The sequence below is a fragment of the Pongo abelii genome, chromosome 8 (genome assembly GCF_028885655.2).
Source record: "Pongo abelii isolate AG06213 chromosome 8, NHGRI_mPonAbe1-v2.0_pri, whole genome shotgun sequence".
In the NCBI taxonomy this organism is placed as follows: Eukaryota; Metazoa; Chordata; class Mammalia; order Primates; family Hominidae; genus Pongo; species Pongo abelii.
In genome coordinates this window covers 36,148,546-36,169,864 of record NC_071993.2, presented here as the reverse complement: position 1 = coordinate 36,169,864, position 21,319 = coordinate 36,148,546, and the positions used below count along the sequence as shown (strand labels likewise).

Here is a 21,319-nt window from a genome sequence, read left to right as displayed (position 1 = left end):
TAGAAGAGCAAACTGAAACTAAAGTAAGTAGAAGGAAGGAAGTAATCGAGATTAAAGTGGAAAGAAATGAAATAGAAATACTAAAACGAGAGAAAATCAATGAAACTGAAAGTCGATTCCTTGAAAAAAACAACAAAATTCAAAAATCTGAAGGTAGACCAACCAAGAAAAAGAGAGATGGCTCAAATGAGTAAAATCAGAAACAAAACAGGGGACATTATAGACTTTACAGAAATAAAAAGAATCATAAAGGAATACTGTGGAACAACTGCATGACAACAAATTGGGTAATGCTGATGAAATGGACAAATTCCTAGAGAAACACAAACTACTGCAACTGACTCAAGAAGAGATAACCTGAATAGACCTATAAGAAACAAGCAAAGAGACTGATTAGTAATGTAGAAACTTCCAACAGAGAAAAACCTTGACCAACACGGCTTCAGTGATAAATTCTACCAAACATTTAAATGAGAATATCAATCTTTCACCAACTCCTCAAAAAAAAAAAAAAGTAGAAGGAATATTTCTCAATTTGTTCTATGAGGCTACTATTACCCTGATACCAAAACCAAAGCTATCACAAGACCAAATTCCTTACAAATATGGATGTAATTATCAACAGAAGACTAGCAAACTGAGTCCAGCGACATATAAAAATAATTATAAACTGTGACCAACTGGGAATTATCCCAGGAATGCAGGGTTGATTTAACATACTAATAGAACAAAAGACAAAAACTACACAATCAATCACAATAGATGCAGAAAAGCATTTAACAGAATCTAATACCCTTTCAAAATAAAAACACTACACAAATTAAGAATACAAGGAAACTTCCTCAGTCTGAAAAAGGACATCTACAAAAAACTCACAGCACACAGCAATATTTAATGGAGAAGAATGGAAAGCTTCACACCTAATATCAATAACAAGACAAGGATGTGCACTCGTGATACTTCTATTCAACACTTTACTAGAGGTACTAACTGTGGCAACTAGCCAAGAAAACTAAATAAAAGGCATCCATAATGAAAAGGAAGAAGTAAAACTATCTCTATTTGCAGGTGATCTTCCCATGTAACATTCTAAAGACTCTACTAAAAAAATTATTACAATAAATGAATTCAGCAATGTGGCAGGGTACAAGATCAATCTATAAAAATAAATTGTATATCTATAGTCTAGCAGTAAACCACCAAAAATGAAATTAAGAAAACAATTCAATTTATAACAGCATGAAAAAAGTTAAATACTTAGGAATAAATTTTCTTTTCTTTTTTGTTTGAGACAGAGTCTCACTCTGTCACCAGGCTGGAGTGCAGTGGCGCAATCTTGGCTCACTGCAACCTCTGCCTCCCAGGTTCAAGCGATTCTCCTGCCTCAGCCTCCCGAGTAGCTGGGACTACAGGTGCATGTCACCACACCCAGCTAATTTTTGTGTTTTTAGTAGAGACGGGGTTTCACCATATTGGCCAGGATGGTCTCGATCTCCTAACCTCGTGACCTGCCCTCCTCAGCCTCCCAAATTGCTGGGATTACAGGCGTGAGCCACCGTACCCGGCCCCTAGGAATAAATTTAACAAAAGAAGTATAAGATTTGTATACTGAAAACTATAGAAAAACGTTGACAAAATGAAAGAAAATCTAAATAAACAGAAAGATATTCCATGTTAGAAGAGATTTGAATGCTTAATATTGCTAAGACTGCAATACTTCCCAAACTGATCTACATATTCAATGCAATTCCTAGTAAAATCCCAAAATTTTTGAGGTGGTGGGTGCTGACAGAAATTGACAAGCTAATTCTAATGTTCATAGGGAAATGCAAGGATCATGGATGGCATGGCCAAAACAACACTGACAGAGAAAAAGCTGGAGACTCATACTTTCCAATTTCAACTTCAAATCTATGGTAATCAAGACAGTGTAGTACTGATATAAGGATATACATATAGATAAATGGAACAAAATTGAAAACCCAGAAATAAACCTTCATGTTTACGGTCAAGTGATTTTTGACAAGGGTGACAAGACAGTTCAATGGGGAAAGGATAGAACGAATGTGGACCCCTAACTCACAAAAATTAGCTCAAAATGAATGATAGACCTAAATGTAAGAGCTACATTTATAAAACTCCTAAAGGAAGATATAGTGGTAAATCATCATGACCATGGGTTATGCAATGATCTTAGAAAAGCACAAGTGACAAAAGAAATACATTGGGCTTCGTGAAAATAAAAACCTAAGTTGCAAACTGATACCATTACAAAAAAGAAATGACAAAACAGACAAGAAAATGTGTGTGAATCATATACCTGACAAAGGACTTGTATCCAGAACATATAAAGAACTCCTGTAATGCAACAACCAAAAGACAACCCGTTCTTAAAATGGGCAAAGAATGTAAATAGATACTTCTCCAAAGAAAACATACAAGTAGTCAATAAACACATGAAAAGATGCTCAACCATCATTAATCCTCAGGGAAATGCAAATAAAAACAATGACCTAACCCTTCAAACCCAATAGAATGGCTAACATGAAAAAGACAGACACTAACAAGCATCGATAAGGATGCGATGTGGAGAAACTGAAAATCTCATTATGTTGCCAAAGGAAATCTGAAATTGTGCAGTCACTTGGAAAAACAGTCAATCTGCTGTTCCTCAAAACAGAGTTACCATATGACCCAGCAATTCCACTTCTAGATACACACCAAAAGAAATGAAGACATATGCCCACATATAAACTGTATCAGTCCATTTTCATGCTGCTGATAAAGACATACCTGAGACTGGGCAATCTACAAAAGAAAGAAGGTTTAATTGAACTTACAGTTCCACATGGCTGGGGAAGCCTCACAATCATGGAGGAAGGCAAAGAGGAGCAGGTCATGTCTTACATGGATGGCAGCAGGCAGAGAGAGAATGAGAGCCAAGGGAAAGGAGTTTCCCCTTATAAAACCATCAGATCTTGTAAGACTCATTCACTACCACGAGAACAGAATGGGGGAAACCAGTGCCATGATTCGATTATCTCCCACCAGGTCCCTCCCACAACAAGGGGAATTATGGGAGATACAATTCAAAATGAGATCTTGGTGGGGACACAGCCAAACCATATCATTCCACCCCGGGCCCTCCCAAATCTCATGTCCTCACATTTCAAAACCAATCATGCCTTCCTAATAGTCCCTCATTTCAGCATTAACTCAAAAATCCACAGTCCAAAGTCTCATCTGAGACAAGGCAAGCCCCTTCCACCTATGAGCCTGAAAAATCAAAAGCAAGCTAGTTACTTCCTAGATACAATGGGGGTACAGATAATGGGTAAATACAGCCACTCCAAAGGAGAAAAATTGGCCAAAACAAAGAAGTTACAGGGCCCAAGCAAGCCTGAAATCCAGCAGGGCAATCAAATTTTAAAGCTCTAAAATGATCTCCTTTGACTCCAGGTCACGCTGATCAAAAAGGTGGGTTCTGACAGTCTTGGGCAGCTCCACCCCTGTGGTTTTGCAAGGAATAGCCCCCCTCCTGGCTGCTTTCACAGGCTGGCATTGAGTGTCTGCAATTTTTCCAGTTGCATGGTGCAAGCTGCTGGTGGATCTACCATTCTGGGGTCTGGAGGATGGTGGTCCTCTTCTCACAGCTCCACTAGGCAGTGTCCCAGCAGGGACTCTGGGTGGGGGCTCTGACCCCACATTTCCCTTCCACATGGTCCTGGCAGAGGTTCTCCATGAGGGCCCCGCCCTGAAGCAAACTTTTGCCTGGACATCCAGGCATTTCCATACATCTTCTGAAACCTAGGCAAACCTCAATTCTTGACTTCTGGACACCTGCAGGCTCAATGTCACACAGAAGGTGCCAAGGCTTGGGGCTTCCACCCTCTGAAGCAACAGCCCGAGCTGTGCCTTGGCCCCTTTTAGTTACGACTGGAGTGGCTGGGACGCAGGGCACCAAGTCCCTAGACTGCACATAGCACAGGAACCCTAGGCCCAGGCTACAAAACGCTTTTCTCCTAGACCTCCAGGCCTGTGATGGGAGGGGTTGCCCTGAAAACCTCTGACATGCCCTGGAGACATTTTCCCCATTGTCTTGGGGATTAACATTCTCTCCTGCAAATTTCTGCAGCCTGCATGAATTTCTCCTCAGAAAATGGTGTTTCTTTTCTATCAGATTGTCAGGCTGCAAATTTTGTGAAGTTTTATGCTCTGCTTCCCTTATAAAACTGAATGCCTTTAACAGCACCCAAGTCACCTCTTGAATGCTTTGCTGCTTGGAAATTTCTTCCACCAGACACCCTAAATCATCTCTCAAGTTCAAAGTTCCACAAATCTCTATTGCAGGGACAAAATGCCACCAGTTTCCTTGCTAAAACATAACAAGTCACCTTTGCTTCAGTTCCCAACAAGTTCCTCATCTCCATCTAAGGCCACCTCAGCCTGAACCTTATTGTCCATATTGCTATCACCACTTTGGGCAAAGCCATTCAACAAGTCTCTAGGAAGTTCCAAATTTTCCCACATTTTCCTGTGTTCTTCTGAGCCTTTCAAACTGTTCCAATCTCTGCCTGTTACCCAGTTCTAAAGTCACTTCCATATTTTTGGGTATCTTTTCAGCAGTACCCCATTCTACTGCTACCAATTTACTGTACTAGTCCATTTTCACACTGATGATAAAGACATATCCGAGACTGGGAAAAAAAAAAGAGGTTTAATTGGACTTGCAATTCCACATGGCTGGGGAGGCCTTAGAATCATGGCGGAGGGTGAAAGGCACTTCTTACATGGTGCCAGCAAGAGAAAATAAGAAGGATGCAAAAATGGAAACCCCTGATAAACCCATCAGATCTCTTAATACTTATTCACTACCCACAAGAACAGTATGGGGGAAACTGCTGCCATGTTTCAGTTATCTCCCACCAGGTCCCTCCCACAATAATGGGAGTTATGAGACATACAATTTAAGATGAGATTTGGGTAGGGACACAGCCAAACTACATCACAAACTTATACAAATCTTATCACAAACTTATGTTCATAGCAGCAGTATTCATAATAGCCAGAAAGTAGAAACAAGTTAAATGTCCACCAACTGATGAATGAGTAAACAAAATGAAGTAGAGCGACCCTCAGCATCAAGTACAGCGACCCTCAGCATCTGTGGAAGGTTGGTTCCAAGGCCCCCTGCAGATACTAAAATCTGAGGATGCTCAAGTCCCTGATATAAAATGGCAGAGCCATTTCCATATAACCTATGCACATCATCTTGTATACTTAAAACATCTCTACATGAGTTATAATACCTAATACAAGGTAAATGCTAGGTAAATTGTGGTTATACTGTTTGGTTTAGGGAATAATGACAAGAAGAAAATTCTGTACATGTTCAGCACAGATGCAACCATCACAGGCCTAACCACATTTTCAATTTGCAGTTGGCTGAATCTTCAGGTGCAAAACCCTTGTACAAGAAGGGCCAACACTCACTCTGTCTCTCATACATATACATATACATATACATATACATATACATATACATATACATATACATATACATATACATAGAGAGAGAGAGAGAGCCAAAAGCCTGTGGGTTGTGACCAACTCAGCATTCCACTGGAGGCTATATGATCAAACAGCAAACTGTTAATCATGAATGCAGGATGTGGGCAAACTCACAACTGCACCTGCCACCAGAAGGTTTGCTGAGTGTAATCACTCCCTGGTGCCATGCTCCTTGAGGTTATCTACTGGAACATCTAGAGACTACTGTTCAGAGAATGCAGCTGTGCAGGCCTGCACTAAGTCAAGCAGCTGACTGACAACCACCCCCTTCTCCGTATCTCCTTTACTCAATAAATACGAAGGGCTATAGAAGCTCTGGGCCCTTGTTCACTAAAAGCAAGGAGCCCCCTGACCCCTTCTTCCAAATACATTCTTTTGTCTTTGTCTTTATTCTCGCGTTCATCCTCCTTTGTTCACTCCAACAGGGATTAGGGCTGTGGCATATATATGTATTTTATTTATATATATATATATATTATATATGTATATTATATATATGTATATTATATATGTATATATGTATATTACATACATGTATATTATATATGTATATTATACATATATACGTATATGTTATACATATATAAGTACATGTTATACGTATACATATATACATGTATATACGTGTATATACATATACGTATATACATACGTGTATACGTATAACATACACGTATATACGTGTATACGTGTATACGTATAACATACACGTATATACGTGTATACGTATAACATATACGTATATGTGTATATGTATATATGTATAACATACATATATGTATACTCACATATACATGTTATACATATACATATACACGTATATGTATACATGTATACATATACACATATACAACATACATATATTATATATATGTATCTCCATTCAATGGAATATTATTTGCAATAAAAAAGGACATACTATACATGCTACAATGTGGATGAATCCCGAAAACATACGCTAAGTAAAAGAAGCCAATCATGAACTATCATATGAGATACTATTGATATGAAATGTTCAGAATAGGCAAACGAGATAGAAATTTGATTAGTGGTTTCCTGGGCCTGGGTGGAGGCTAAGAATGTGGAGTGAATGCCAAAGGGTAAGGGGTTTCTCTATGGAGTGAAGGGAATATTCTGAAATTAGGTTGTAGTGATGGTTGTACAATGTACTAAAACCCACTGAAATGCTCACTTTAAATGGCTGAATTGTATGGTATATAAAATATGTCCCAATAAAGCTATTAAAAAATAGGAAATAAAGAAAGGGACCACACCCCCTCCTGTCTGGTCAGCTGTCACTTTGCCACCTCGATCTCTTCTTGGTTCCCCTTCCCTTATGCCTGAATCCCTCCATCAATCACCAACTTCCTCTTTTTCTCCCTCTCCCATTGCCATGGCTCTGCAGACAGAACTAACCTCACACGGAATGCTCAATCAAGGTTCAGCTGAGTGATGTCCCCGAAGTTGACGAGTTTGCTTCTGTCCCTTCAGAAAGCTTAAGCAGGGCTGGGTGTGGTGGTGCACGCCTGTAATCTCAGAACTTTGGGAGGCTGAAGTGGGCAGATCATTTGAGGTCAGGAGTGACCAGCCTGGCCAACATGGTGAAACCCCCTTCTCTACTAAAAATCCAAAAAAAATTAGCAGGGCATGGTGGCGCAAGCCTGTAATCCCAGCTACTCAGAAGGCTGAGGCAGGAGAATCGTTTGAACCTGGGAGGTGCAGGGTGCAGTGAGCTGAGATTGTACCACTGTACTCCAGCCTGAGCAACAAAGTGAGACTCCATCTCAAAAAAAAAAAAAAAGGTTAAGCAATGCAATGAAATGTGTCAAATGTTCTAAAACTACTGGGGCAGGGGAAGATAATGAATAGGTATTAAATGATCCTTATGTTTCAGGCACATCACCACCATGTACTTCAACCAGCAGGCAGTTATTACTGTGCTCACTACATGTTCAACAAATACTTACTGAGCATTTATTATGAGCTGGGCTGCGTTCCAGATGTTGGTCGTATTGTAGTAAACCAAATGGACAAAAAGACAAGACATTTCTTACTCATGGGGCTTACTGACAAAACAATAAAATTAATGACTTCAACCTAAAGCATGCTGACAGGTGATAAGCACGTGGAGAAAAAGCTGGAAGTGATGAGCAGGGAGTGCGGTGCAGGAGGGAGGCTGCAACTTCAGATATGGTGGCCAGGCAACAGCCCCCTGATGTGCCCTTTGAGCAAAGATGGGGAGGAGGAGGGCAGAATGCATCTCAAACACACCTGGGACAGAGGGGGCTGGGTGCCAAGGGGTGGAGGAAGTCCTGAGGTGCAGAAGTCCCGAGGCAGGTGTGTGTCCGGTACATCCAGGGAACAGAGCAGCTGCAGCACGACACTGAGGACAGTGGAGGCAGCTTGGCAGAGATGAAAGGGAGGCTTAATCTTGCTAGGCCCCGTCAGTCACGTAAGGGCTTTGTGTTTTCCCTTGAGGAAGATGGGAACCACCACAGGTTCTGAACAGAGGAGCGTGCAAAGTGAGAAAAAAAGAGCAGGACCAAGCTCCTTCAACTCTGGGTCATGACTGATTTTCTACAGATGAACATCTGACCCCAAAGGAACTGGGGCCAGTCAAAATCTCCCCTCTCCAAAATTGAAAGAGGAGACTGGGTTAGAGGGTGTGCGGCCTTAAACGGAGAGGTGATGAAGGGTGGGGAAGGCTATTAATACTGTCCTGCCACATCCCATCCGAAGCAAGAAAGCCGATCTGCACATTAAGGCCCCAGAGCCACAGCAGTGCGCAAAGGTGAGAGAAGCAGCCCAAAGGAAGAGAAACCTGCAGTGGGCCTCATTCTACAGCCTGATGTCCTTCCAGACCTACAGGACAAGGGATATGCGAGACCTGCCTGGACCTTCCAATATATCTCCTTCTGCCTTGGCCTCTGGCTTTCTCATCCTTCCAACAGAAGATCCCAGTTCAGACAGGTGGTGAGCTTTTCATGTTGTCAAACTACCGCATAAGACTAAAGTGGGTGCCACGCATGGTTCTCAGGATCAGTCAGCTTGGGTGACTCCTGAGGGAAGGGCAGGGCCTCGTGGAGGGGCAGCTGGATGCCAAGGCCTTTCTGCCCACTTCACTGCAGGCCTGGCTTCCCCCAGCTGCTGCGGGAACACCACAAAGGCCTCTACATAACTCATCAAGGTGCAAATCAATTACCTCACTCCCTTTCAAATTTCCTCATGTGGCAGTATCCATAGGAGAGCTTTCAGCATATTCTACGAGGCTAAAAAATACACTTAGTCATCTAAGTTATTGTTACTCTTTTAAAAGGAAGTTGATTAAGCTGTGAAATATTTGCTTTGGGTGAAGTAGGTTTGGGTGTTTGAAGGGCCTGCAGGCTCTCTGTCCACAGCAGGCTGCAGTCCTACTCCGTGTGGGAAGCAGGGCCAGGGCCAACTGCTCTTCCTCCCCCATTGCCTCCTGAGCAGCATGCCAAGATGCCAAACACATGCCCAGTGAAAATAAGGGCTTAATGAATGCATCTCTGTCAACTCCAGGCCAGACTTGTCCTGAATGACTGTTTCTAACTCTAGGGAACACGAGGAGGGAAGAACGATCCTACAAGAGTCTTGCTCAAGGCACACATCTCTGTGCCCTCTGCCCACAAGCAGGCAGCTGGGCTGATGAGCCTCAGCAGACAGCAGAGATCAGAGGATGGGCTGCAGGGCTGCACCTACCACGAAGGCCTCCAAGGCTGCTCCTCTCCAGCTGCAACCAACAAGACCCCCATGCAAACTGGTATCCTGGTCAACACCAGTCTATTTCATAGGACAAATGAAGATTTCAATAGTTACAATTATTCACAAGAAAAGTGCCAGTCCTACACTACTCCAAAGAAATGAACTAATCAGCCCTGTCACCTATGGTGAGTGATGCAGAGGGCAGCAAGGGATGCCTGTTAGATGTTCTCTCAAGGCAGATTCTGGGTGAGGTGTGGGGTTTAAATGCTGGCCCTGAACATCCTTCAAGCTAAATAATAACCCCGACCAGGAAGGCACTATCATTCACAGCCAGGCCATATTTTTCTTAGGAATTAAAGGTAGAAAAAATCCCCGCCACTTTCCATCTACAGCAACTTCAAAATAAATCCTTCCTCATGGCACGTATTCTAGTACTAATTTCACCTATGGTTTCATCTGCTTTTCTTAATCTTCTTTTCCCTTCACTCAATTTCCCTACATAAAAATCTCAACCCTGTCGCCCTGTTGCGTGTTTTGGTTAGAACTTAAAATCCCTTTGAGGAACAAAGCTGGGCAATACATACATTTCACAATTATGACATAGGAACCTGCAATCATTCCTAATCATTTAATGATTGATTGTCTGTTCTATTATCCTTCAGGCTGTGAGTTCAATGAGAAGGAATGAACAAATAGATGAACAGATGAATGAATGAGCAACAAGCCAACAGGGTTTCTGTTCAGTTAGCCTCAGAGCACACAGCTCTTCATGTGGCGGAGACACAAAGAGTCCTTCGGTCGCCTGTAAAGCTTCTACTAGACAATTGTCTCTTCTCAGAAACTACAGGAAATGGTATTCTGATCTCCAGGATAGCTCATGCACAGGCAAAGCTAATTTCTCATCTAAGTTACACACAATGTAAAAGGTCAGTGACAAAAAGGGTTCCATTGTTAAATCTATTTCCCAAGTGAGATTTGACCTAAATAGTGCATAACATTTTAAGAATCCGAGTAAGAATACTTTTTCTTTTGAGACAGGGTCTCGCTCTGCCCCTCGGGCTGCAGTGCAGTGGCATGATCACAGCTCACTGCAGCCTGACCTCCTGGGCGTAAGTGATCTTTTCACCTCAGCCTCCCAAGTAGCTGGGACCACAGGTACTTGCCACCATGCCCAGCTGACGTTTAAATTTTGTAGAGTCGGGGTTTCACTATGTTGTCCAGACTGGTCTCAAACTCCTGGGCTCAAGTGATCCTCCCACCTTGGCCTCCCAAAGTGCTGAAATTACTGACGTGAGCCATGGAGCCCAGCTGTAAAAACAAATTTTTACTTTTTCTTGAGTCTTAAAATACACGTTACCTCCATACTGTCTGAATATCCTTTAGACTCATTTACTCAAAAGTCACAAAACAGAAGCTAGGAATATACACACTCCTTCCTAGACAAGTGTTCATATAAGATGAATGTATTCCTCATATCTTACTAATATTATTACAATCTTTGTAGGGAATCAACACCAGGAAACCTAGACATATATAGGGAGTACCTTGGCCATCTGACCACTCCCTTAGCCCTACTGTTTTACTTACCCGCATTTTTAATTTCAGCATTTACTGGATTTGAATGTGATTTCACAAATGACTTTAGGTGGGAGCTACGGAACAATCTTCACACTCTCTTCCGGGATATCTATCCTCTATTCTCCCAGGAGAATGACAACACTGAAGCTTATGCCACAGTGTCCACAGGGTAACCTGGTGAGGATTCCCTGCTCAAACCTCACTCCGCTGAGTAACAGGAACGGGCCCTGGACCACCTCGGCTGGGGATGGGTGTGGCCATCCTGAGGGCACTCACCAGGGTGACGATGGCACATTCAGCCGTCAGCTGAGCAGCACTGAACAGCGTCCGAACGAACCGGTAAATCTGCTTCTGCTCTGGGTTGTGTTTGTCATAATCTGGTGGCACTTCGGATTTCTGGGTAAGAAAATATTTTCAGATGACTGATCTCCCGATTGGAGCAAAAGAGAAATAATTAAATCATCTCATGAAACACACGGAGGAGATTACCGAAAGAGGGTGAAGATTTTCATCAAAAATATCTAAGAGCATCCTTCCATCTGGGTCCCTGGTAGGGAAAATAACAGAAAATGAAACTTACTTTCTGCAAGAATGTCATTCAAATAAAACAAAAATACATTTTAATTCAATGACTCTTTTTTTTTGGGGGGGGGGGGGGGGGGATACGGAGTCTCACTCTGTTGCCCAGGCTGGAGTGCAGCAGTGCCATCTCAGCTCACTGCAACCTCCACCTCCTGGGTTCAAGTGATTCTCCTGCTTCAGCCTTCCAAGTAGCTGGGATTACAGGCACACATCACCATGCCCGGCTAATTTTTTTTTTTTTTGTATTTTTAGTAGAGACAAGGTTTCACCATGTTGGCCAGGCTGGTCTCGAACTCCTGACCTCAGGAGATCCACCTGCTTTGTCCTCCCAAAGTTCTGGGATTACAGGTGTGAGCCACTGCACCCAGCCAATTCGACTATTTCAAGAAACACAAGTCAGTGCTAAATGGTTATTCATGAATAATGATTTTTCTTGGGTGCAATACTTAATCACTTATGATTAAAATAGCCCAAGGAAATAAAGGTTATAAACCACACTTAGCTAAATTAAGTAAAAATTTAATTTTAATTTTCTTAGTTTTCAAATGAATCGAATCTAGGCAAATGACTTAAATTTGACATCTTATTTCCAAGCAAAGGTTGATGGATCTGCTTAAGCCATCACCATACTGTGGGTGATAGGAAAGAAGTGCCAGGGTAAGAATGAATATCAATGTATCCTAGAGATCAGTCTGATTATTCACAACATGCAACGTCACTACGTCATTTAAGTTTCACAATTTTATACTGAAAAACAAGAGGTGACAGATAAAAAGTCTTTAGTCAATAACCTATATGTGAACAGTTAGCTCTTACCAGGCTGGTATGTGCACAGAACCACTTAAAGAGGTAGCTTTCACTGTGAACACAGTGCCGTGGGCCGCTGGGCTCTGCAGGGACCCTCTGTACCTCACCAGTGACAGCTCTACTTTCATCTGTTATATGAAATTTAAGTTTTGCCTAAAAAATTTTCTTTAAACAACCAAACTTGGAAACGACAGCTTTTGGCTAGTTGCATGTAATTTCCATAGTCTGTGCTTCAGTGTCAGGCTTCAGAACTTCAGGAGGCTACAGATCTGTCCCTAACATACACTTATCATGACAAACATTACAATTTCTGCTTTAGAAATTTACCATCTGTGTAAAAATAAAAGAGAAAGAACTTAACAAAACAGCTCAATTTTCATTCCTACATTTGCACAACAGCAATTATTATTATTTTTTGAGACGGAGTCTTGCTCTGTCACCAGGCTAGAGTGCACTGGTGCAATCTCGGCTCACTGCAAGCTCCACCTCCCAGGTTCAAGCAATTCTCCTGCCTCAGCCTCCTTATAGAGGCTGCCTCAATATCCCTTGTAGCTGGGATTACAAGCACGCGCCACCAAGCCCAGCTGATTTTTGTATTTTTAGTAGAGAGAGAGCTTCAGCATGTTGGCCAGGATGGTCTCGATCTCCAGACCTTGTGATCCGCCTGCCTAGGCCTCCCAAAGTGCTGGGATTACAGGCGTAAGCCACTGCGCTCGGCCACAGCAATTATTTTTAAAGCTCTGGGCATTCACACCTGTGCTCATTTACATTTGCCTGCATGAACACACGCAGCACAGACACAGATCAACCCAAGCGAAAGAAAGGTTCAACCCAGCAGGGAGTCTGCGAGCAAAATGCAGCTTCTGGGTGCACGTGGTTACACTCTGATACCGACCTGGGCTACAAAGAATCAGTGTATTCCCTCACCTTATTTACTGAGTTTTCAAATAAACCAAATCTTGAACCTCTGAGGTATTCAAGATGCTACAGGAGAGATAGAACCTGGCCCAGAACCCCATTCCTCAGCAGTTGAGTCCCATTCAATTTTCCTGAAGAATGAGAGCCCCTGAAAACATCCAGCACCCTAGAGAAACATTCGCCTGAAGTAATTTTTAAAATGAGAACAGAGTCTAAAAATATAAATGAGAATTAAGAGCTCAAGCTAAGAAGACTCAGGAAAGGTGATTCTGGAGAATCCTCTGAGAAGTAGACTGTTTCCTTACTTCCTCTAAAAGCTGTGTGTCCCAACTGAACAGCACCATACCACCTTTATCAAGCTAACAGGTCTATCACCAGCACCAAAGGCCAGCCTAGTATGACAGCGAGGAGAAGGTGTGCAGACGGGCATCCCTCCTCATACCTAGAGACATGCAGGTGGCAATCTGTACATTAATCTTGCTTGTTTACAAATGCTCAATTTTTCAGCTGGACTTTCTCTACTTCCACTCACTTACTTTTGGTGCAATTTATCACCATTAATCTAGGAGAGCAATATGATTAACGGTCTGAGTGGTAGATTGCATTCATTTCCCAATTCCCCAATTTACTAGTTGCATCATCTTAGTCAAATTAATCTCTCTGTGCCTCAATTTCTTTATCTGTAAAATGAAGATACCAGTATCACCTTAAGGAGTTGTTATTAAAGCATGTAAAGAACTGACCACAGCAGTCAGAGTAGGTGCTTCACAAAGCCAACTCTTATTATTATCAGCTCTGGCTACATTCACTTCAGGATCCATCATAGTCTAAGTAAGTACTGAGAAATATCTTAGAGATTCTAACGCAAAATTGTCTTGAAAGCACAACTGAGCTTCATCAATGGGATTACACTGTTTCTTAAGCCTTACAAGTTTAAAAAGTTTGAACTAGTATAGAAATAGGCAACAAGATAAAATCTACACTTTCACTGATACATTACTCTAATTCAAGATTTAGAGTTCCAAAGTTGCACTGTTTTGTAAGTTCTTAAATCCAAAATTCTCAAGCACCATAAAGAACCATGAATCATAATTACAGTATGGAAATAAGTGATCATAGAGAATCCCTTTCTAGGTGTCTGCTTCTGGATATTCGTGTTTTCTCCAATACTGTTCATTAGAAGCTGTCATCCAACCTCCCCTGCACTGACTAACCACACTTTGTAAACAGACACAACGTGTGGGGCTCCCACCGGCTGAGCTACGCACTTAGCATGTGGTGGCTCTGCTTGTTCCCAAACTAGTTCACACCAGCTGTGCTTAGCAGACTCATGTAACATACATGAATGTCACATTATGCATGAAATATGACTACATGAGAGTGGCTATGTCCTCATGAAAACGAAGGACGCTTTGGAAAGATCCGATAAAAGGAAATCACTAAAAATAAATTTGCTGTAGATTAGGTGTGGTCAAAACTGGAAAGATTTTATACTCATCTGTTATGTAAATGTCCTCAAGCTTTCTCACTACTGACAAAAAAAAAAAAAAAACTTGGAAAGGATGAATTAATGATAGCTGTGGCTTATGAAAGAAATACATTTTGGTTCTCCAATCAATGTCCTGTGCTTGAAGCAAATGTCTTCAAGTTGCATTTTTAAAAATTGGCAAATGAATGTATTTTTACATGTTTTATGTTGAAATAAAATGTATAAGGTAGAGTTTTTTTTCACTCCCTGTTTTAACTGACTTTTAAAATTAACCAACTATTGCCAGATACACTTACATCAGAGAGGGCTTCTATATTAAAATAGTTCATGCCTAAATTTATACCAAAATTGCCTCCACTGAATTCAAACTATAAATTAAACATTTTTTCATGTTAAAGTTGCACCCAGTGAACTTTTAAAATGACATTTTACAAAAGACAGAATGTTTAAACAAATTTTACAGAAAATAAAGAAGAAAAAGGAAGCCAAACATCGTTGAGAAGCTTTGTCTGTTTTGCTGGTTTCAACCACGCTCATTTGGTTTCCACTGATTCTAAAGCAGTTCAGCACTTACCTGGGAAGTTTTAGTAAATTATACTACCTTTAGAAATTCTATGAAAATATGAGTTAAGAAAGTATAATTCAAAGGTTTAGGCAACTAGAATATGAAAAAATAGGAACAACATAACAGAAGATAATGTATGATGTTTTTAGCACACAACCATCCACATACCTGTTTTTGATGTGATAATATATTGCAAGAGCGACACTGTAAAAATAAAATGCAGAGGTTCAGTGTCCATGAGCATATTCAAGACCTTACACATTACCTGGCCACAGTCTGAACATAAATATTTAAACAGAAGTAAAAGCCTAACAATCTTTCTGAACAGTCCTATCTCATTCACAATACTGATCAGGAAAATGTTCTCTTCTGAGTAAATCAATCTGGCACTCATTCCCAGGAATTATTACATCTCTTCTAGAAATAAAAGAACTTCAAGTGATATTTAGAAACAAACTGCTCTTTGTATTCAGAAATTTTCAGCTTTCCTCACTTGTGGGGAAAAAAAAAAAGCACTATGTAAAAAATAGGTGGTATAAAGAAAACACCTTTAGAAATCTCCAACTCATAACCTACTAGTTTAAAAAATTCATGGTTTCCTTATAACTACCAGAAAAATGTGAATATCACCCAAGAAGTTTGCTATTTTTCCCTTAATAACCTCTTGGCAATCTGCTCAAGTTATTCATTCACTTGCTGAAATGGTACTGTAACTTTTATTTGTAGCACTACCTTAAAATTTTATTTTACATTTTAAAATAATGAACAATTACATTCCCTTTCCCTGAACTTTTTCTTTTCTAAAACAATTTTTTTCTGACTAGAAAATATATTCACTGTAGAAATTTTGGAGAACATATTTAGAAAATGTAAGAAAAATATTCTGCCCAAATAAAACTATTAGCTTAAGATATATAGCTTTCTATAAATTATGTGTGTAAGGAGACAGGTTTGCATCCTACTTTTAACTTTTTTCATGTTAACATTTTTTTATCATTAAAAACATGATTTTAAATGGCTGATTATATTCCTTCATATGGTTGTCGAATAATTTACTTAACTATTCCCCTACTAATGAACATTTAGGTTGTTTCTAATACTTTGCAATTATAATTAACACCATAATGAACATCCCAATATTTGTGCCATCCAACTATATTATTTCCATAAGGATACATCCTATAATTGGAATCACTTGACCTCAAGTCATTAACAATGGTGAGGCTCTCAACACATATTGCCAAACATCTTTGCAGAAAGTCTACACCAGTGGACTTCCCACCAGCATCTGTTTCGACTCACACTCACTGACACTGACCTGAATGTTTTGACCAAGTGGTCTCCAACTGGACAGGTAAAAAAATAAAAAAATAAAAGTTTTCCTTTTTCTATCTGAGTTTCTTTAAACTCCTATCAAGTTGGCAAGATTATTCATGTTCTGGACAATTTTTTAAAATTTCCTCTTTCAAAAACTGTCTAGATACTTCCACTATTTGTGTTTTACATTAAAATGTATTGAGGAGGCCAAAAATTATTTTTAAGCTTCTAAGAACACAGGTAACTGGCTGCAACAGACGGTGTTCTGATCCTCTCAGGGTACCGACTCAGCCCGAACATTTCCACTTACTCAGCCACACTGGCTTAGAGACATGAGCACGCATCTTGGATTCCAAAGCACTCAGATGTTTTCCTGTGACTTAACATGACAGTAGCTAATCTCACTCTCTTATATTCTTCCAAACCTCTCTCTTTCCAGAGCTCTTCATTCAAATGACTTCAGCCTAGTTGAAAGTACTCATGAGCAAATAAGTGCTAATACATCCTTTTTCTCCTAACATCTCGAAAAGCATTGAAGCTGATGAAGAAATTGTAACTGGGGTATAAAAGAGCTTCAGAATTTATAAAAAGCAGTAAGGTTTTCAAAGTGTTTTCACATATGTTAATAGTTCTGCAAGAAAAAATAGATGTTATTGATTCTATTTTATAAATGGGAAAAACTCAGGTTCAGACGGTAGCTGCCAGGATTTCTGGCTTGTATAAGGCTGTGTGCCCTTCTGTTTTGACCATGTGGCCTCTGGGAAAGGGAGGAATTAGTTTTATTCGTTTACTAGTCATGCTGTGATGACTGTTCTTCTAATCTAATGTTACATTTCAAAGGAATATTTCATGTGATTAGTTTAATGTCTTTAAGAAAGAAAACGCTCCTGCTTCCCCTGTGAGGGAGCATACGGCAGTAGAAATATCACTAGACTGAAGTCACATCAATCTGGGTTCTGAACCTGGCTCCTTCCTCTTTATTAGTGCTAATTCACCTCTCAGAGCTTTCATTTCCTCATTTATAAAATTAGAACAACACAACCCGCATCATGGAGTTGTAATTATGATCAAATAAAAAAAGTATATAAAAGCATGATCTTACATTAACTTTTAAAAGAAAAGTTACTATTATTGATATTCCCCTAGTAAGAGGTCCTCTGGCTTCTGCCAAATGGGCGAGAATCTTCAGGGCCCCAAGATCACTATCTCCCAAGCTAAAGCCAAGATTGGATATTATCATGGCCTAAGACCTCCAGGAAAAGTAGAGCCACTCTGTAGGCCAATTTCCACTCAAGGTTATATCCCAGAAGTGAGACCACCAGGCTGAGGGTTCAGGCACAGTACAGCTCCATGGACTAGTTTAGCAGTCGTCTTGAAGGAAGTGACTGCCCAAAGAGGCCATCAGCTGACAACTGAATCAGGCCCAGGCTTGTAGCTTCACTCTACACACAGTCTCTTTTGTCAAACCTGAGGCTGGAATCACCCCAAAAACGGATCTCTGCCCCACTGCACCCCCTTTTAATTAGGCAGTAAGATGGCCTGAGACAGTGGGCCAAGTGGAAATGAAGGTCCTTTCATATCTTAGTGGCTCTACAAAGGTCTGCAATATTTCAACTGTTTGCAGCTGTGTCTTTTGTCAAATACGGCTGTTGGAAAAACCAGCTTCACCCAACTAGACCATGTCCAGGACTTTTATGGTGTCCCCTGGTTCCTGGACTTTCTGTTGGTTGACAACCTATCCTCTGGGAATTGTAGGTGTTTTAGAACCTTTTGGGTAGCCTTTTTTAAAAGACTCAAACCTGTGTAAGTCAGTGACATATTATCTATACAATGTTTTAGGCAATATGCAAGGCATTCACCCAAACAGCAAGGTCTCTGGCCATCAAGCCAAGGCAGTAGTGGGGCTCTGTGAGCACCCCTGGAGGAAAGCCTGAAGGGTCCACTGGGGGCCTCTCGGGTGAAGGCAAACATGTCCTGGGACTCTGGGTCTAAGGGTATGTTCAAGAAAGTTTTGTTATACGACAATCTTTCATATTCCTAAACAAGCAGTTAGTCTTTTGGGGCTAACATTTGGGACCGCAGCATGTGTGGCCAGAGTCACCTTAGTTTTTGGTAATCAACCATCATCCTTCGGGTGCTGTTACATTTTTGCATCGGCCACACACAGCTGTTGTATGAGTTCTGTGTAGGATGCACAATCCTCACCCTCTTTAGTTTTTGAGTAGCTGCTGTTATCTTTCTGAGTCTTCCTGGGAGACGTGTATCTATACAATCTATCTTGGGTGGGGTCACATACTGACTCTCATTTGGCCTCCCCCGGGAGTGTGGCTCTTATTGCCCTTGCCCAGAGATGGAATTTGTCTGCGTTCCTCTAAAGGCAGCTCCCAGGAGAATGTCTCTCCCCAAAATGTGTTTTGAGACTGATATGTAGACCCACAGTGGGGTAAGTGGAGCATGTCTAATTTGTAACAGGAGGCGTGCTCATCTCACAAAGGCAGGTGGATGAATCTCTTGATCCATATTTATAAGTCAGGGGCCCAGAAACTGTGAGGATCAGCAGGCATGGAGTACGCTCAGCCCTGGAGCCACAGTCAAAACTCTTTGTTTCAAGGGAACCAATGAATGGTACCACATTGAAGAAAACTTTGCTTTCTTGTCAGTGTAGAGGTTGTGGTGCTCACCACCTTCTGTCCTTGGGTTTTTTTCTAGAGGCAGTGCCCAGGGTTTAGGATTAACCCTAGTGGTAAACTGGTGCTCTGGCTTTAGGGACTTTTAAAAGTCTAAGAATTGTACTGGGTTGTCTATTTTGTTTTTGGACCTGTCTTTAGAAGGTCTTGTCAAATTTGGCTCCTCGATACCCGTTTTGTTGGATCTCCCTTTTTTTCTGGTCTTTTTTCAGGTTCCCTTGTTTTTGCAGCACTCCTCACCTTAGCTGTGCCAGTCATTGTTTCTACTTCCCCTATTTCAGCCACGAAGCCCCATCCAAGGGACCTAAGGTGGGAAACAGTGTCCTTCCATCCAGGTGGAGCAGTCTTGAGGGGCTTACCATGCATGCTGGCAGTGAACAGGGTGCCATCCGGCCCCTGGAAAGCAGGGGCATAGATAGCCACCCTCACTGTCAATCTGTGCAACAAAGCCTGTGCCTTGTTTATAGGTTTCTATGGTGAAGGACCCCAAGGCATATCCCCTTCGCAGGGCCAGAACGATCCTGTCTCTCAGAGACCAGCCCAGGAGCCATGTAGGTGCTGTCTGACGGAGGAGTGCTGTGACACTGCTAATCTTTTCTGCCTTACCTCCAGACAGAACCAGTGTCTACCCTACCAGACAAGTGTCTAAGGCCTCCTTTAGTTTCTGCTCAGAGTGGCTAACCAGATCAATTAACCCTGGCGAGCCACAGAGTTAACTGGCTCTTACCACCCTTATCAAATCCAAGTTTACCAGGCCAAAGAGCGGTCAAGGCACTCTGATTTTCGGTTAGGACACAGAAAGAACTCAGGGGACCTGGGGGACCCTGAGTGCCCAACTTCAGAGGCTTGGTCAGCTCTGCCAAGGCCTCAGAAAATGGTGCAGTTTCACCAAGGAAGGGCCAGAGCCCTATCAGAGAACAAAACATTTGGACTATAGGGTTTGCTCAGCAGCTTTTGCCACATAGCTGGGGAGGAAGTAAATGCTATTTTCTTGCACAAGAAAACAAAATGGATTTGTGACTTTTGGCACTTCATTTGTCTTCTTACCCAGAGCTAAATTAGCAAGGTATATGACAATCCTAAAACGTTTGAAGGGCAAGAGGGGGTGAGTTCTAGCAGCACAGTGGGGCTGAGCCATAGACAGGGCTGTAATGGGCATTAGCTGTTCCCTGGCCCTGGAGGCCAAGGACCCTGATGGTATGGCCAAGTGCGCAAAGGGGCTCCCCACCACCCTCCGCTTTTCTTCGATCATCATCTTATGCTTGTCAGAGGATTTGGCGGGGAGGGGTTGGCTGCAGAGGCACAAAGTGTGGCTGACAAACTCTAAATTCATACCACAGCTGTTGGCATTTAGGGGAAAAATAGGAAAATCAAGTTCTCAAAATAAAAAATTATGTCTACAGAAAGAGTGAGCACTGAATGAGTACCCAACTTTTTTATAGCTTTTCTTTCACTGTTAGATTAGCATTCAACCCTCCACCCCATCCCCAACTAGAATTTGCAAATACGTTTATTTCTGGCAATCCCCACTTTACAGGTGGATTATCTTCCAAAAATCAGCTTATAAATCGCTGTTTAGAACCCAGGGCATTCTTCTCACAGTTACAACCTTGTAACTGGATTTCAGGAAGCAACTCTGGCCCATAAATGCTCACTTATGCCCACCATGAAGCTGAACTACAATATTAATAATTGTGTTATCAGTTTTAATATCTGCAGTAGGGTGCAAGAGGACCGGGGTTAACGGGAGGCAAAGAAAGCAAAAAAGAAAATAGGAGTTTTCTCTGGACAGGAGTAGGGCAAGATGTAGGCAAAATTTTAGAATGGGATGGCATGTGGATTTCACAACTTCCTATCTTTTTCACTACTCTTCCTTCTGAGTATCCCTTTCCTCTCACATTGTCAACCCTCTAGCTGAAGAACTCAACTGGACCTGCTAACGTCTCTAAATGTTTTTGACTCTTTAGCTACACCAAGTGTGAGATGCTGGTATTTCCAGGGAAGGATTCTGATGGCACTACTTCAGTTGGCTCCCACCCTGCCCAGCTCCCAGTGTGCATTTTAAAAAGAGGATACTTT

At 41.5% G+C, this 21,319-nt stretch overlaps 1 protein-coding gene across 17 annotated transcripts in view; it reads right to left on the bottom strand.

Annotated features, from left to right (window-relative positions):
• CCNY (cyclin Y) overlaps positions 1–21,319 on the bottom strand; it is a 308,606-nt gene that overhangs the window by 27,734 nt on the left and 259,553 nt on the right. For all 17 annotated transcript variants that reach the window (XM_054523222.2, XM_054523223.2, XM_054523221.2 and 14 more), the window contains 3 exons: positions 15,405–15,440; positions 11,365–11,422; positions 11,152–11,271 (listed from right to left, as the gene is read on the bottom strand). In XM_054523222.2, the coding sequence (XP_054379197.1) occupies positions 11,152–11,271; positions 11,365–11,422; positions 15,405–15,440 (214 nt within the window). The remainder of the gene's footprint in view (positions 1–11,151; positions 11,272–11,364; positions 11,423–15,404; positions 15,441–21,319) is intronic.